We start from the raw sequence: 17664 nt of genomic DNA on the forward strand, positions 1-17664 counted from the left end.
TGTTATCTGATATTAAACTAATTATTTGTATGTTTTATACAATAAATTAATGAATCGTAAAAACAGTATATAAATATGGAATCGTAAACTTGTTCCAATATTATTTTTGGGTCATAATTACCAGTAGAGTTTATAATATATAAAAGTTGAATGCCATGATATGTATAATATATTAAGATTAATGATATGTAATTTATTATTCTTCATGTTCTGGCTCCAAAGTAACAGAGGGCTGCTCCAAAATAGGTTTTATAGAGGAGCAAATGTACCCAAATGACGCGAGAGCAAGCATTACTGGTCATCTGTCAAATGGTCGGGTGGACCGGGTAGGAAGATGCCAGTGTGGTGGATGTCCGGCGGCCTGAGTGAGGACTGGCCAGTATGGGGGGGTGTGTAGGCACGGCCAGGGAAGGCTCGGCCTCCAGCCGCACGTCTTCTGGCCAGGGATCCACTCCTGTCAGAGGTGGGTTCTTGACCAGCATGCCACACCTGTCTTGCTTCTCCTCGACCTGGCTGCCTGTCTCGTCGCCTCCTTGGGTGTTATAATAGTCTTGTTGTGTGTTGTGGCGAGGTTGTTATGTTGTGTGTGTGTGTAGAAAGCTTCACAGGGAGTGTAGGTGGTGAGGGCCTATAGCTGGAGGGAGAGAGAGAGAGTGAGTCTTGTTTGGCCCACGAGTGAAATTTAAGTGTTTCACTACATCTAAATTCCAGGTATAATATCCCCTAGACCTCCCCTCTCTTGATTTACATGTTGTAGAGCACCTTGTGGCGTGATCACGCTTGATCACTCTCTCGTCCCGCGAGGGAGAGCCACCCTGGGCACGGTCTGGCACTATACCTTCACCATTAGGCATTCAGCAGTAATTAAGAGGCCTGGTTGTAAAATTATGAGCAGATCATGTTCTGGGGGGAAAAGCATAGTGATGCGTAATCTTACTGGTTACAGTACCAAGCCTAAGGACTGAATACAGCAAATATATTTATATATTTTTACTTTTATTCGCCGATGAAGCGGTTATCATAGTCCAAGGATCCTGAGTTCTGTTGAAATGGCAAGTGTTTTCAATTCAGCTCGAGCTACTTTCTGATGATTAAACATGTCCCCATCACTTCTTTTAAAAACCCAACTGATTCACAAATATCCAACTGTATATATAGAGGGAGACAAGCTTACTGCCTTGTTCTATCCGAGCCAATGCATCTAGACCCGTGACCGGGTTGACTCGTAAATAATCCCAGTTCTTACTCTGGGAGATGACAACCTCACCTCTGCTGAGATGTGTTAAGAAATAACAAATGTTGCAGATAGTGCAGCACTTGCTGAATTGTATAAGTAATGAATGCTCTGACATTATGAATGTTTGATACAAGTCCGTGGAGAACTGCACTGTTTTGATAAGACTAAACACACTACTGCTTGTACAATTTGATTTACTCTGTATCTAAATAGCGGTTCCCTATTTAGAGCACGTGTCCAATGTATCCACGATCCTAAGGTTTATAATAGTGCGTTATTCTACCAATTTTTAATTTATTGCTCACAAGAAAAGGACGTCGGCTACTCGTTGATTTAGCCCTTATTGATCTGGTTAATTGACCAAAATCACGTTTGAGGTTATTGTACTCATGATTTGGACTAAATCTGAATTTTGCAGCTTATGGTAGTTGGTTAGTGTCCAGTGGACTGTTAAAACTAAGCAAATATAGTTCATTACAAGAATAAATTAATAACAAAAGCTGCTTAAAACTTTTATCAAATAACTTGTTAGATAACTTAGGGGGCACTTTTGGGGAATCGGCCACAGGCCTGTTACCTTTTCTCTTAACTGCATTAAATGAGTTTGAGAAAAGTCATGCCCTTGTAATTTTAACACTACCGTGTTTCGAAGTATATTTTCTTACATTATACCGTACATTAACTGTACTTGAATTGACCTGAGGAGCACTACCTCCTTAGTGGCCTTGGTGGGGTTTGGAAGCTGGCAGCTTGTCAAAGGTCCCCTCATTCTTAATGTGAATATTTGTATCTGGATTTTTAACTGCAGTAATGTCTTAACATTTGATTTTGGAGGGTAGACAATTTCATGAGTTTATGAACCTATGGTTACTGTACTACAAACACACTGGTTAAGTTTGGCATGTTTGGCAAGGAACATACATGTTCCTTGCACCTCGGATGCATTTCCGATGGTCCCTTTCATATAAAAGGGGTGACGTTGAGGAAAATAAGACTCGCGTCCCTACTGAAATAAGGAACATACATGTTCCTTTCTTTCTTTAAATAAACATTTTACATATTTTGAATGGATATATATGCAGCTTCAGTAGAATATTACCAGAGTTATCTTTTCAACCACTGTATAGTAAGGATTTATTTAATGCTTTTAACCATTGTGTTTAGCAGAGATAGTTTACATTAAAATTGATTGGTTTAGATATATGGTACCATACTCGCCGTTAACAAGACATAAGGTTCAGTCACATAGCAAAGGAGAACCCAGCCACGGTATCAAAGACCTACAGGCTATATAGCTGTACTGGCTTAGTGATTTCTTCGGTTATCTTGTCTTTCCTTCCTCTTATTATTATTACTGGATATGCTTCAGCTATATAATATTATGCTATAATAATATTATAACATAATATGCTATAATAATTTTCTATTATAGCTATATTATTGTCATCCACACTTATGTGGAAATAAATATTGTATTCATCCAGCCTCTAGGAGATTCCACGCGTGTGAGGCAGAAGCTCTATTCACTGAGCTATGGATAGAGCCAAGTAGATAGAGCTTCTACCTTACTCATAGGATCCACTCATAGCCGAGTGGATAGAGCTTCTGCCTCACACACGTGGGGTCCTTGTTTAGAGTATCCTAGAGCCCAGGTGAATGAAAAGCTAAATTATTATTATTATGCTTCAAAATAGCTGGATCCTTTGAACACAAGGTTTCAATTTTTCCTCATTCTTAGAGGATAGGCTGTACAATTTGTTAAACTGCATTGTGTGGTTCTTTGCTATATTCCTAAAAGGTATTTTTTTTTGCACATGTTGAAGGACATTGAATTATTGATATTAGTTCATCATTTTGTGATTACTATAGGCTGATTTGAATGCATTTAATTTTCAATAGAATGCCACTTCTCATTTTTCTTAAAATTATTTATTGTAAGTGCTAAGTACAGTACTCTTAGACCTGGGCTCAGGCCCGCAATCTTATCGCCATAATACGATACTGATGATGAACATTGTTGATTCGGTATTTTGAAGGTTCTTGATAATTCTTTTTCTATTTATACCTTTGGATGTAGTAGTGTTTTTTTAACATTGCCACTCTACTAGTGTTCAACCAGTACCACCCTAAACAATAGCCGATGTTATGACAGGTTTGACTTGGCTAACGGATATTGAAGTTCTTAGTTTTATTCCCATTAAAATGTTGCAGTTGCTTTTATAATGTTTAATGTGATATTTGCTGTGAAAATGACTGTCATTTTGGATCTGATGATAATTTTTTAATTTTTGTTTCTGCTATACATCTAGCATGCTAACAGTATGAGAGTTGGAGATACTGTTCTGGCCTGACTAGTAGTGCATGCTGTTGGCATTTGGATAGAATACAGGGGCATATACAGTATAGATTTCTAGGTTTTGAAGTGCTAATAAAGGCTATGTGTGCGGCATTTGTGCATGGTATATTTGCAAATTTTGTGGGGCAGCTGCACAGCTATGGTAATACTGTATCTCCAGATTTACCTTATGACATTGCATTTAAAGTTAACACTCCTCCCTTATTTAAATAGGCTTAACTTTAACTAGTCTTCCCTCTTCCTCAACAGCTCGCTACAAATTTTGTGATCAAGTTGAGCTTGATTTTAGTTAGTTTCTTTATAATGTATGGTCATGATGTTGATATGATTTGAAGACTGTTACTACAGTCTTCAAATCTACAGCTTGACTGTACAAGTATATATTAATAAGTCAATCAAGAGTGCAGATATTAAAAGTTATTGATACTGTAAAGGTACTTTTTAAAACATATAGCACTGTACATAGCTGCTGTATATATTCTCTAATGTGGTTGAAAGTTATTCTTTAGCTCTTTGGTTGCTGTTAGCAATAGCTGTTAAGTCAAGGAAACGGGGGCCCATGTTGTGTGTCCGGCCTCTGCCCCATGTTCCTTGAAAATAATTTTGAAAGTTGTGTAGAGCTTGTGCAGAGCCTGTGACCTACAATTGATGCCTGAACATAGTAAAGGCTTCCATTTGTTGATGATAGTAGCATCCAGTACCAACAAAAATCAACATTTATGCTTTCTTCAAACCACATCTCATACCTCACACCTATTGGTGTATTTTTTTTTCCTAAGATAAATTGATGTACAGATGTATGTATAGCTGAATGTGTGTATGTATGTATACATGCATGTATGTAGTGCATACATTCGTTGTGAACCCCATCGTTTCATCTACCCAGGTTTCGTCTGCTAATTTTTATTAATTTTATACCGAAACGTATTAGGTTTTTATTTGTGAACATTATTGAACACTTGTCTATTTTAATACCTGAATGAATTGGAAAAGGAAATTTAAAATAAAAATGAATAATTTGTGGCAATTTTTGTTTTTAGTGCCTCGTTCTGGTCTAATGAATGTAGTTTCCCTCCACTTAGTCTCCCATTATTTCTTGTTTTGGCCAATGTTGTTGATCTTAGGACCACCAGAACAGAATTCCTCCTTTCCATCCAGACTTACGGTGGTCTGAAGTGTTGAAGCAGGAGTCCGTTGTACAGTACTCTAATTAGTTTTCTTTCGGGAAAAATTTGACTTTAGAGGTGCCACTAGAATACTGAAAAAGGACAGTATTTGTGCCTTTTCTGCTAAAATGTTATTTGGTTTGAAAGTATATGGATGAGACAATTTCTTGACATGTTTTGAAGGTTTCCTTCATATAAACCAGAGTATGTAAGGAGAGCCATTTTTTTTTTAAAAAGGTAAAGAAGGCTAAAAGAAAAAATGGATTAATAGAATAAATTATGTAAAGTTTGCCTGTTTTATGTTTGGTTGGGAAATAAATATTCAAAAGGTGAGATAAATTAGTACTTTTATCCAATTTTAAGTCTAACAGCACAGCTCACTGAGTAAACCCAAGTGGACAAAATATAACAGCATCATACTTGGCTACCCAATGCTACAGCCATTAGTTATAAACTAAATTGTAGGTAATGTACTTTTTTTTTGATACTGTAGGTATACAGTGCTGTGGTTTTGAAAAGGACAATGTTTTTTTATCGATATAATATGCTTCCGGAGAACACTTGCATACCGACTTGAATCTTATAAAACTTAATGCAAAATTCTGTAAGGAAAGTCCTTATTTAGCCATATATAATTTTTGTGGCAGTTTAGAACTATTATAACTATTGTTTATTAAGGCATATGGGGCACATTGACCTATATGATTTTATAATCTAAAGAGCATAGCTGCCCCTAAGTTTCTATGCATACTTTGCTTCCAGAAGATTACATCAGTGGGCTCGTTTGATATTTGCAAAACTTTTTTGGGTAACAGTAGATAAATTTTTTGTTTTTCAAAAGTTATAAGAGTGATTAAATGTTGCTTATTTTGAAATACATGTCTTGGAACCATGCCAAATACTGTAGTATGTAAATTTCCATTATCATAAATCATTTTAATGTTGTAATTTTCTCATTATTGCATTTATTTTGCATAACCTCAGGTCAGTATGCACCTTATAAATTTCCTTCCAAATTATAGATTTACTTAAGCTAGTTTTGTATAATTGTGTATGTATGTATACATGTACATACAGTAATACTGTACTTTGGTACTTGAACTTTATTCCAGAAGGCTATTTGAGTACCACTCTGTTCTAGTACCAAATAATTTTTTCCTTTAAGGAATAATGTAAATTGGATTAATCAATTCTGACCCCCAAAAATACTTATAAAAGCATTTTTACTTGAATTTAACTCAAAGTTTACAAGCCTAGCATGCATAATTCATATAGAAAACCTAAGCTCAATAAATAGATGAAATAAATGCAAATTTATTCTCGCGTTACCTGTACTTGGAGTTGATGGAATAGGTGGAAGGTGGTGGGGAAGAGGAGAGATGTTATTGTTTGGCAGGGGAGTCCCGCTATCTAATGATATTTGTTTTTCCCTGCATTTTAAAGTGGTTTCTAAAGAGAGAAATAGCATTGACATTAAAAGAGGTTTATAACACGGTTTGTCACAGGTAGGGACATCCATCCTTCCCTCCTATTAGACAATTCCTCCGCGGCCGTGTGCTGTGACGTGTTTGTACGGTCAAGTGCCAAGCAAACTGAACATGTAAAATGATTGTAAATTTTTATTTAGCATTGTTGAGTGGCCTGTGGGAGCCCACAACACTTACGGTTTGCTGAGAGGCAAGACTGTCAAGGTGTTAATAAATAATTTATGCAGGGGTTAAGTATCTTTAAAAAATCATGTGAATCAAAACTGCTGATATAAAACCTAGTCATTGAGGAAAAAATTTGACCCAGAGACTTCCAAGAGATATTTTTAATCTCATTACTGAATAAAACTTAGTTGAACATAATATTTACTGCTCCCTCCACTTTCAGCAACAAAGTCAGCATATAATGAAGTCCAGAATATTTTGGATGTGCAATGGTAGTACAGTACAGGAATCCAAATATTTTGAGAGAAACAAGAATGTTGCATGTGTGGGAGTTCAACACGTTACAGAGAACATGTAAATTGGCATATTTCACATACAGTATATTGTCAAAATTCACCCACACATCTCGAGTAGGGGGCTGCGTGTACTACCACTAGTATGGTGCAGTGGCTGTGTAAAATTGACTGGGTTATGTTTTAACCCAAACAATCTAACCTTAACAATTCTTGGAAGTAATTTCTACCCTGTTGGTATTCAGATACAGTACAGTTTAGTCAAATTAATCAAATGTGATATGTTTGTTCACAAAATTAATTATATGGCACATTTAAAATTATAATTTACCATGTTTAGGCAGACGTGCTCAATTTAAAACAACCATTTCATGTCTGGTGGGTGTTACGAAGCTATACAGTACTGTACTGTACATGTTTTCAAAGCTGCAGCTACGACACACAGGAATTAGATTTACTATGAAAAATAATTAACGATATGGTTGATCTATTAATAAATCTTGGGAATCTCAATAGTTTTAATTCAACTGCTGAATAAATAAATATACTTCACCCATGCTTCCATTGGGTGCAACTGAAAGTTTTATATATATGAAATTCAGTAGGAGTACTTGGTTTGTGGAAAGGACCTGGCGAGTTGATTTTGGATGTACAGTATTGTACACGGGTACAGTATATTAAAAATCCAACTTTGTAAAATTACCAACATTTTTAATAAATATCTGATGCGGTATAGCATTGAAAACGTCCCTTGATTTAAAAATGGTTTTATTAAATTGTAGCTCAGCATTATTTTCTCTAAATCTAGTTTCTTGGAAAGTTACATTTTAGCTTTTGCTCACTATTTGTAATTTCTCCAAAATTCCAAAATTTGCTCACTTTTGTCAATGTAAATTGATATTATCTGGCTAAAGTGGGCATTCTTTTTTTTCACCAATGAAAGAGCAAAAAAAAGTTTAGAAGTGTCTACTAGTATTTTACTTTGTTGTATTTTGCTATGAAAACATAAAACAATCACAAAGTAAACATGCCATTGGAAAGTGTGTATAAAGTACTACAGCAAGTTGTATCAATAAAAGGGATATTGTTCCAAATTCATGACACTGCATTTGTATGATTCATGACACTGCATTTGTATGATTCATGACACTGCATTTGTATGATTCATGACACTGCATTTGTATGATTCATGACACTGCATTTGTATGATTCATGACACTGCATTTGTATGATTCATGACACTGCATTTGTATGATTCATGACCCTGCATTTGTATGATTCATGACACTGCATTTGTATGATTCATGACACTGCATTTGTATGATTCATGACACTGCATTTGTATGATTCATGACACTGCATTTGTATGATTCATGACACTGCATTTGTATGATTCATGACACTGCATTTGTATGATTCATGACACTGCATTTGTATGATTCATGACACTGCATTTGTATGATTCATGACACTGCATTTGTATGATTCATGACACTGCATTTGTATGATTAGGTTCAAAGTTTCAAAGCCCATTTTGAGCTTTTATGTACACATTAGTTTTATTAAATTTGACTCGATTTTCTCAATACCAACGGGCTTATGCACAATGAAACATTAACAAAATAATTTGTTTAATATTTAACGTTTTTACCAAACAAAAATGAATGTCATGTTTTAAATTTTATTAAAAAAGATATAGCAAATTAAATGAATCAAAATTTTTTTTAATCGCTCATACAGAGAGTACACTTATGCTAGAATAAGTAAATATCAAATAATTATAAATCTGAGAACAGATTTGGAAATGATTTTAAATAGTGCTCCTTTAAATTACTGTACAAACAAAAATTTAGACTTTTAAGCCTTTCGTTAGAAACAGTGTGAATTAGATGTGAAAGTATTCTGCAGTATTACTATAATTTCCAAAATATTTTTGGGGAATTAAAGTTGATGGAATGATCTTCATAAATTTAGGCTAAATTGTTTTCGCAGAAGTTTCCCTTTACATTTATTTCAGTGTTCGGTGGGTGGGGCACAGTGCCACTTGGAATTGGTAAGTTTAGTAAGATTTTCTTGGTTAGAATGCAGCTCGACGTTGTCTGCATGGGTTCTGTACTGCATAATGTGGAGCTACTCATAATAATTAATGAAGCTGTGTGTTAATGTCAAGCACATAATGTTCTATGTGACTAGGCATAAAGCCAGTAGAGTGCCAGGTAAGCAGTACTGAACATGGTATTGCATGTGGGGAATGTTGCCAATGCCAACCACTTGAGTAAACAAAAGGGTTGCTATTCATTCCATTTGAGAAAGTAGAAATTTGCAAACATTAATCTCTTAAATAACTTTGATTCTGCTACATATATACTATTATTTTAATTTTTTTTATAAATATTACATTAGATTTATACACACACGCACACATTAAGCAGCCATGCTGACTTGAAATCTTCTGATAATTTTGTACACTATTTACAAGTAAATTAATAAATAACATAAGTTTTATAAGTACTTTGTTTTTAATTTGATATTTTTAAATGAGTCTTGTGATACCTTAGGGTTAGACCAATATCCAACACTGTGAAAGTGGTTTGTGAGAACGACCCATGTATGAATCCTGGGCAAGGTGGAACGATTGAACAATGTTCCCTCACTTTGGCCCCTGTTCATCCAACAGTAATTGGGAACCTGCATGTAAAGTTATTGATAAATTGTGTTTTAGGGAAAACAAATTATCAATTAAAAATAAAAACAAAAGTTTTATATAATTCATCATATCACACTTTTGTTTCTGCCCCTCCTCTCTCCTTCTCTCGGTGGAAGTTTGATAAAACTTCAAGGATAATATTCAGAGGTTGAAAATGGGGGACAGATACACGGAAAATGAAAAGGAAATGTGTGAAACATTAAACGATAAGTTCCAAAGTGTGTTTCTACAAAATGAGAACTTCAGAGAACCAGACACAATAAGAATTCCAGAGAACAGCATGAACGTAGGTGTCTAAGAGACGAAGTGAAACAAATGCTCCTGGAGCTAAGTAAGAACAAAGCAGTTGGCCCAGATGGCATTTCACCATGGGTTCTAAAACAATGTGCACCTGAGCTCAGCATTCCTCCACTTCAGCTGATTTTTCAGACATCCCTGTGTACAGGAGTTGTAGCAGATGTTTGGAAAAAGGCTAACGTAGTTCCAATCTACAAAAGTGGCAGCAGGGAAGACCCCCCCTCAATTATAGACCTGTATCATTGACAAGTGTAATAGTGAAAGTATTGGAACAAATAATAAAAACTAAATGGGTAGAACACCTGGAAAGAAATGATATATCAGTCAGTGTGTTTTTCAATCAGGAAGATCCTGTGTAACGAATATACTCAGTTTCTATGATTGAGTCCGAGATTTTACAGGAAAGAGATGGTTGGGTTGACTGCATCTATCTGGACCTAAAAAAGGCTTTTGACAGAGTTCCACATAAGAGGTTGTTCTGAAAACTGGAACATATTGGAGGGGTGACAGGTAAGCTTCTAACATTGATGAAAAATTTCCTGACTGACAGAAAAATGAGGGCCATAATCAGAGGCAATGTATCGGATTGGAGGAATATCACGAGTGGAGTACCACAGGGTTTAGTTTTTGCACAGATAATGTTCATTGTCTACATAAACGATCTACCAGTTGGAATACAGAATTATATGAACATGTTTACTGATGATGCTAAGATAATAGGGAAGATAAGAAACCTAGATGGTTGTCATGCCCTTCAAGAAGACCTGGATAAAATAAGTATATGGAGCAACACTTGGCAAATGGAATTTAATGTGAATAAATGTCATGTTATGGAATGTGGAATTGGAGAACATGGACCCCACACAACCTATAAATTGTGAGAAATCATTAAAGAATTTTAACAAAGAAAGGGATCTATGGGCGGTTCTAATTAGAAAACTGTCACCTGAGGACCATATAAAGAACATTGTGCAAGTAGCCTATGCTACACTTTCTAACTTCAGAATTGCTTTTAAATACATGGACGGAGAAATACTAAAGAAATTGTTCACAACTTTTGTTAGACCAAAGCTGGAATATGCAGCGGTTGTGTGGTGCCCATATCTAAAGAAGCACATCAACAAACTGGAAAAGGTGCAACAACATGCCACTAAGTGGCTCCCAGAACTGAAGAACAAGAGCTACAAGGAGAGGTTAGAGGCATTAAATATGCAAAAATTAGAAGATAGAAGAAAGAGGCAATATGATCACTACATACAAAATAACGGGAATCTATAAAATTGATATGGAAGAATTCCTGAGACCTGGAACTTCAAGAACAAAACATCATAGATTTAAACTCGTGAAACAAAGCTGCCTGAGAAATAAAAGAAAATTCACTTTCGTAAACAGTGGTAGACGGTTGGAACACATTAGGTGAGAAGGTGGTGGAGGCCAAAACCGTCAGTAATTTCAAAGTGTTATATGACAGTGCTGGAGAGACGGGTACACCACGAGCGTAGCTCTCATCCTGTAACTACACTTAGGTAATTACACACAAGAGTTCTTACATTTTTGTACAGCCACTAGTACACAGTTTCGAGCAAGTCCTTAATCCTGTTTTCTGGACTACGACCCCGCAAAATCATTTAACAACCAGGTACCCATTTTACTGTTGGGTTAAACAAAGGCTACAGTTAAGGATTTGCACCCAGTAATTCCTCCCTGGCCAGGATACGAACCCCGGACAAAGCGCTCGCGAAATGCCAGGCAAACGTCTTAACACTACACAACTGGGACTGTAACAGTCCCTGTGGTCGGGGACTGTGATACAGTTCAATGGGGCTAATGGTTAGTTCCCCATTATAAGATGCTTCATCATCTCCATCAGTGCCCTTTTCAATATTTGCTGAATATTTGTAACTGTACAGTGTTTGGAAAGTGTCGTCGGTCCCCAAGGACTGGTTTGAAGGATGTTGTTCTTCCTGTTCGGAAACCCAAGGGATTTGGGTTTGGGATTGCAGTAATAGGCACAGTTTTGATTACTTTTACAGTTATACACTTGATGTTACTTTGATTGCTTTGCTTTGGGCTTGAGACAAGATTGGCTGGTTGGCTTATCCACTCTGACTTGGCATTTTTATTTGGTCCTGCCAAGGGCATTGTATGATTTAGTTGTAGCATTGGTACCATATACGTAGTGCGCAACTGCTGTGTTCCTGACAAAGTGTGGAGGATCACTGTAGCATTGGAAATGGTAGCATATAACAACGACTTGCAAGGACATGGGGAAAAAAATTTCATAGTGAGGTTCGAGTAGGAAGAGAGGTAGGGGGGGGGGGATGTATTAGTATAAGGTAGCCAAAGAGAAGACCCATGACTGGGAGAAAGTTCTACTTTGTCCTCTGTAGTAATACTAATGTAAGAAACGAGGGCCACCTGGTTTACTGCTTATTGGTTGGTTTGTGATACTGTACATACTGTATCATTACTCCTCTTGTCCACTTTCATGTGGGTGGCTTGTGATACAGTACTGTACTTGCATATGCATAGTATTTTACAACATTTTAAAAATTTTAATGTGCACATAGTGTTTTTAGAAATAATTGTATTGGTTTATTTATATGATTATGATAAATATATAGCACTTCTCTAATAGGATGATATGCACTAAACAGGCATGACTGGTTCTTATGCATTGACTAAATTTTTGTAAACAGCATACTATGTTAAATGTTACTACATTCTCACCTCAGTCACTTGGAATGTTTAGTGGCACATTGACTTCAGCACATTTGGCTGCCCTTCATGCAGCAGAACTCCATTTTCGCATAGTAGACAACACACCATTTCCATTTGGACCAGCCTTCTAAGCAAATACAAATTGAGGATAGTATGTTCATCCCACCCGTTCTCTATTTGCCACTGTAAAATATGTAACTGTTTTACCTAACCACAAATGTACGAACCCAAGTAACCCATCAACATGCAGGTCACAATAACGTGGCTAAAGTATGTTGACCAGACCACACACTAGAAGGTGAAGAAGGCGATGACGAAACGTCGTCGTCCCTTCACCTTCTAGTGTGTGGTCTGGTCAACGTATTGAGGCTAATGAATTAAAAAACAATGTTATTTTTACAATACAGTAATTCACTTGTTTAATGGATTAATCGACTCTTAAGAAAATGATGTAATAGGTGAGAGGACGGGTTGTTAAACCCAATGCATGATAAGCTAGTGTTGTGGTCAATGATAATAGGCATGGTTCAATGTGGCAGGCAATTGGCATTTTTACTCACACCCAATTTTCAGTCATTTATATACATGTACTACAGAATTTTTAGTTGGTCCTCGATTAGTACACTAGATTTAAAATGAAAATTTTTATTAAAAACTATTTGTGAGATTTAGACAATTTATAAGATAGATTTGTGCACCATGAGCTTAGTTTTTCCATAATTACATTTCAGTAATTATGCGGCAATTAAAACGAGCAAGAATACATGCATATACAAAACACACAACACTATTCACGTGTGCTGTACAGTACACACTCAATTCGATTAGTTATGGGACCAACCTCGATTCATTGCAGTGAGGGATTCTTTGTAACCGGAGATGCTTCCAAGATGCATTTTGAATGCCCTATGGGCTAATTTCATTTAGCAAAATTCTCATTTCAACCTATAATATAAGACAACTACCAATTGAACTTGTCTGCAAAACAATTTAACCACATGTATAGCTTATTTCTCACGTCTCCAGCCTCGAAACTCATTTTCAAAAGGTAGCAGGGCCATACCCAAGTGAACAAAAACCTTGCGAACTAAATATTGAAACAAACAATAGAATTTGATTTTATATATCCTGAGTAGCCTTCCAAAGGCTCCAACTGTGTCTTGTAATATTGAGTCCATCTACGAAAATCATCAAAAACATGATTGGGGCCATATTAAAGTTACCATTCATACCCTAATATTTCCGACAATACGGGTTGATTTCACTGAGCACAATTTTAATTTCAACTTGTCACATGAAGGACAGCTACCTAGTGAACCTGTCTGTAAAGATGGTTAACTACACCTAGCACATTTCCCACGCCCTAGCCATGAAACCTCATTTTCAAGGGGAAAAAGGGTCTGAATTTGTGAAAGAAAACCAGAGAATCTCAAAATTAAAATGAAACCTTGAATTTTGTTTGAAATACTGTATGCTCAATGGCTTTCCTAAGACCCCTTACTATTTCTTGTAGTATTATGCCCATCTACTTAAATAATTGAAAATGTGATTGGAGCCATATTAAGAGTTACTACAGTATTCATATTTTCTGTGGTCGATGATACCTGCTCGATGGGGTTCTGGGAGTTCTCTTCCTAACTCTGGCTCGAGGCCAGGCTTGACTTGAGACTTATGAGCTGATTTCACTGAATGAAATTATAATTTCAACCTGTAATATGAAGCGTAATGACCAAGAGAACCTGTCTGTAGACAGATTAAACAACATCGAGTATCCTGCAAAATCTGTCTCATTATTAAAGCAAAAATAGCCCATATTTTACTGAATGAAAATCTCTGCAACTGCATATAAGAGAACCATAGAATTCTGTTTTAAATATGCTCAGTGGCATTATCAAGGCCCCCAACTATTTCTTGTAATGTTGCCTCCATTTGTGTACTTGATCCCAGCATCCTAAATAAATCCACACATCCCCCGCTTCTTGTTTGTCAAATCGGCTGAGTAGATCCAGCATGGAAAGTGTTCCAACCGGAGATTCGCTGTAACAAGGTTCGTTGAATTGAGGCTCCACTGTATTGTATAGTCATTCTGGATTAGCACTTTATAGCAATTGTTCCTCGGGATGCTCCACCATGAACCTTGATCCTGCTTTATCCGCTATTTCCTCCCTTCCCCACTCTGGACCTTATTCCCGTATTTTACCCTGCCCTGATCCTTGTATTTCCTTTTAACCCCGTAACCATGTCCTTCCAACTTTTTATCTTTTATTAGCATTAGTCATTTGTATCAATATACTGTATGCGATATGATATAAAGCCCTTGCAAGTAAAATGTTAGTATATCTCCACTTAAGTGTACAGTATAATCTAAATTTGGAGTTTCTATACATCATCAGTACTTGGTGCTCTGTTCCGCAAATTAAAAACAAGAAACCATGCATGAAAAATTAATAAAAATATGCTCAATAGCTTTACTACAGTACATCCAAAAATGCCTGTTAACAGGTAGATAGTTTTTAATCAAAATTCATATGAAGATTATAAATACAATATTTAATGAAAGTTCTGAGAATGACTAATTCTGATTACACATTGCTGCACAAGCTCAGAGTGAGCCGACATGTAGCACAGTGGAGAGCACAGTCGGTTCATAACTGTTTAGCACCGAGTTTGATTCCTGTGCTGGGCGAGGCATTTGGGCACATTTCTTTACAGCTGTTGTATTCTGACAAGCAGTAAATATATCTACTACCTGGTAGTCGGCTGACAGTTGTGGGTTGCATCTTGTAGGTGGTCAGTTGTTGAGTATGGGACATCTATAAACTTAACTTTTTCTACCCATAACAATGGGAACTTTAATGTAAAAAAAAAATTTGCACATACAATGTAATTATGGTTAAAACTCTCAGGTGAACCTTGTAAAATAATGCCACATAAAATAGGGGGGTTGACTGCAGCACAATATATTTCTTTTAAAATATAAATAGAATCTTTAAACATACAGTCAAAGGGAGAGAATAAATATAAAGAACATTTACAATAAAACAGCAAGTTTTTCTAACTTCAGGTGGTACATCAATAGGAAAGAATGTTCCTTTGCGGCACGAGAGGATCAGATGGAAGTCCGACATGCCACTGACGGAGGGCCAGGTACGGAGCAAGCGGGACGAGTTTTGGGACACGGCTCCTGCCTTTGAGGGTCGTCGGGAGATATGGGACGCTCTCAAAGCAGCAGCACTGGCCATTGAGAATCAAGACTATGACTTAGCGCAAGCTATTATTGATGGAGCAAATATAACACTTCCTAACGGTGTGTATTAACAGAACATAGCAACAACACAATACGGTATATTAAATGTTTTATGCTGACCCAATTATGATACAATATACTGTATCATGTATATTTCCATGTTTTAGGTCATAATTGACCTAAATTTGCACATACAATGTTACAGTACTGCACATACACCAAAATACACCACAGATCCATGTTTCATTATTAGTGATGGCTTGATTTATTTATCTTATTCTCAAATATTAGTTCATTTATAATTTATAATAACTTGGCTTATATTATTACATCCATATTATAACTTTATATTATTACACCCATATTATACCCAGTTTATGCTTTACTTAAGGATTAACCTGGGTTAAGGTCATCTTGGGCATAAGAGTTATTGGGAATGTGGGGGAAAGAGGGATTAATAGATTAATTTGTCGCAAGATAAATAGTACTGAATGAAGACAAAGAAATTCGTGAAACGTTCTGGTTAGGTGCACGCAATCTTGGCACGGGGGACCTGTTGCCCAGCAGGATCACAGGACTATTACTATAGGACAGAGCACTTAGTTTGTCTTGTATCTTTTGGGCAAAAGAGGGGCTTCTTTGGCTACCCAGTTGTACTCCTGGCTATCAGAGCATGCAATATCATCACTCAAGTCCTGGCGAGAGGGATGGTGATGGAAGGATGAAAGGGATGGTCAAAGGGGAGGATGAGGGGGACAGCAGAAGGGGGGTAGGATGAGAGGGACGACGACAGGAGCGTCGGGGGGGGAATGAAAGGGGGGAGAACGAGAATCGGGGAAGGGGGAGGAGGGGGGGGAGTTGAGAGGGTTGGAGGAAAGAGGGAGGGACGCGAGGGTCGTGGGAAGGGGGGGGGGAGGACGAGAGGGTCGTGGGGAAGGGGGAGGACGACGAGAGGTCGGAGGGAAGGGGGGGAATGCAGGACAAGAGAGACAACGGCAGGAGGTCGGAAAAACAAGAGGACAGGAGAAGGGGGGGGAACGACGAGATGGGGAAAGAGGGGAGGACGAGGGGGTAGGGGGAGGACGAGAGGGATGGGGTAAAGGGGGAGGACGAGAGGGATGGGGTAAGTGGGGAGGACGAGAGGGATGGGGGGAGGACGAGCGGGAAGGGGGGAGGACGAGCGGGAAGGGGGGAGGACGAGCGGGAAGGGGGGAGGACGAGTGGGAAGGGGGGAGGACGAGAGAGATGGGAGGGAAGAGGGGAGGACAAGAGAGATTGGGGGGGGGAAGGGGGAGGATGAGAGGGATGGGGGGAGGACGACAGGGATGGAAGGAGGAAGAGAGGGATAAAAAGTGGGGGAGGACAAGAGGGACAACAGAAGGGGGGGGGGGGACGAAAGGAACAGCAGAAAGGTGGGTAGGACGAGGGATGGTGGAAGGGGACATTGAGGAGGATAGTACAAGGGAAGGGCAAGACAAACACTGCGACATTAGGGAAGAGGTGGGGGGAGAGCAAAAGAGGATAGGAGGTAAAGAGGAATAGTGATAGAATAAAGTAGAGAAAGATGACTAGCAAGGAGGAGGGAGGCTTCTTAAAATTTATTTAATTACTGTGGTGCAAAGGCAGAGAAGTGCCAGTCTGTGAATTATTCACGTAACAGCAACATTCATAATTGTCAATAATAATAATACAGGAGTAATAATAATAATAATTATTTTCTTTACAGTAATAATAACCTATAATAAGCCTATAGTAGTGATGGTAACAATATTACAGTGGCTTACATAATATTTGCACACTTCATGAACAAGCCATAAGAAATACTGTACAGGTTGATGGATTTGGGTGAAAAACCATTAGTTTTCATTGGAATATATGTTCCAACACATTATAGAATTGATAAAAAAAAAGTAGTTTTCCCTCTGCTAAAGTAGTTAATTGTTGGTTATATGGGAAGTTATTGATTTATTCTTGAGTAGAGAAAGACA

General features: G+C 37.5%; 1 protein-coding gene across 3 annotated transcripts in view; it reads left to right on the forward strand.

Moving 5' to 3' along the window:
* The first annotated feature begins 271 nt into the window (after positions 1-271).
* LOC123767361 (ubiquitin domain-containing protein 2) overlaps positions 272-17664 on the forward strand; it is a 50086-nt gene continuing 32693 nt past the window's right edge. Inside the window, exons 1-3 of one of the 3 annotated variants that reach the window (XM_069312992.1) lie at positions 272-463; positions 8722-8757; positions 15494-15736. In XM_069312992.1, coding sequence (XP_069169093.1) covers positions 382-463; positions 8722-8757; positions 15494-15736 — 361 coding nt within the window. In that variant the 5' untranslated portion in view covers positions 272-381. The remainder of the gene's footprint in view (positions 464-8721; positions 8758-15493; positions 15737-17664) is intronic. The other 2 variants (XM_045757007.2, XM_045757008.2) reach the window with 2 other exon arrangements.

Source organism: Procambarus clarkii, chromosome 74 (genome assembly GCF_040958095.1).
Source record: "Procambarus clarkii isolate CNS0578487 chromosome 74, FALCON_Pclarkii_2.0, whole genome shotgun sequence".
Taxonomy (NCBI): domain Eukaryota; kingdom Metazoa; phylum Arthropoda; class Malacostraca; order Decapoda; family Cambaridae; genus Procambarus; species Procambarus clarkii.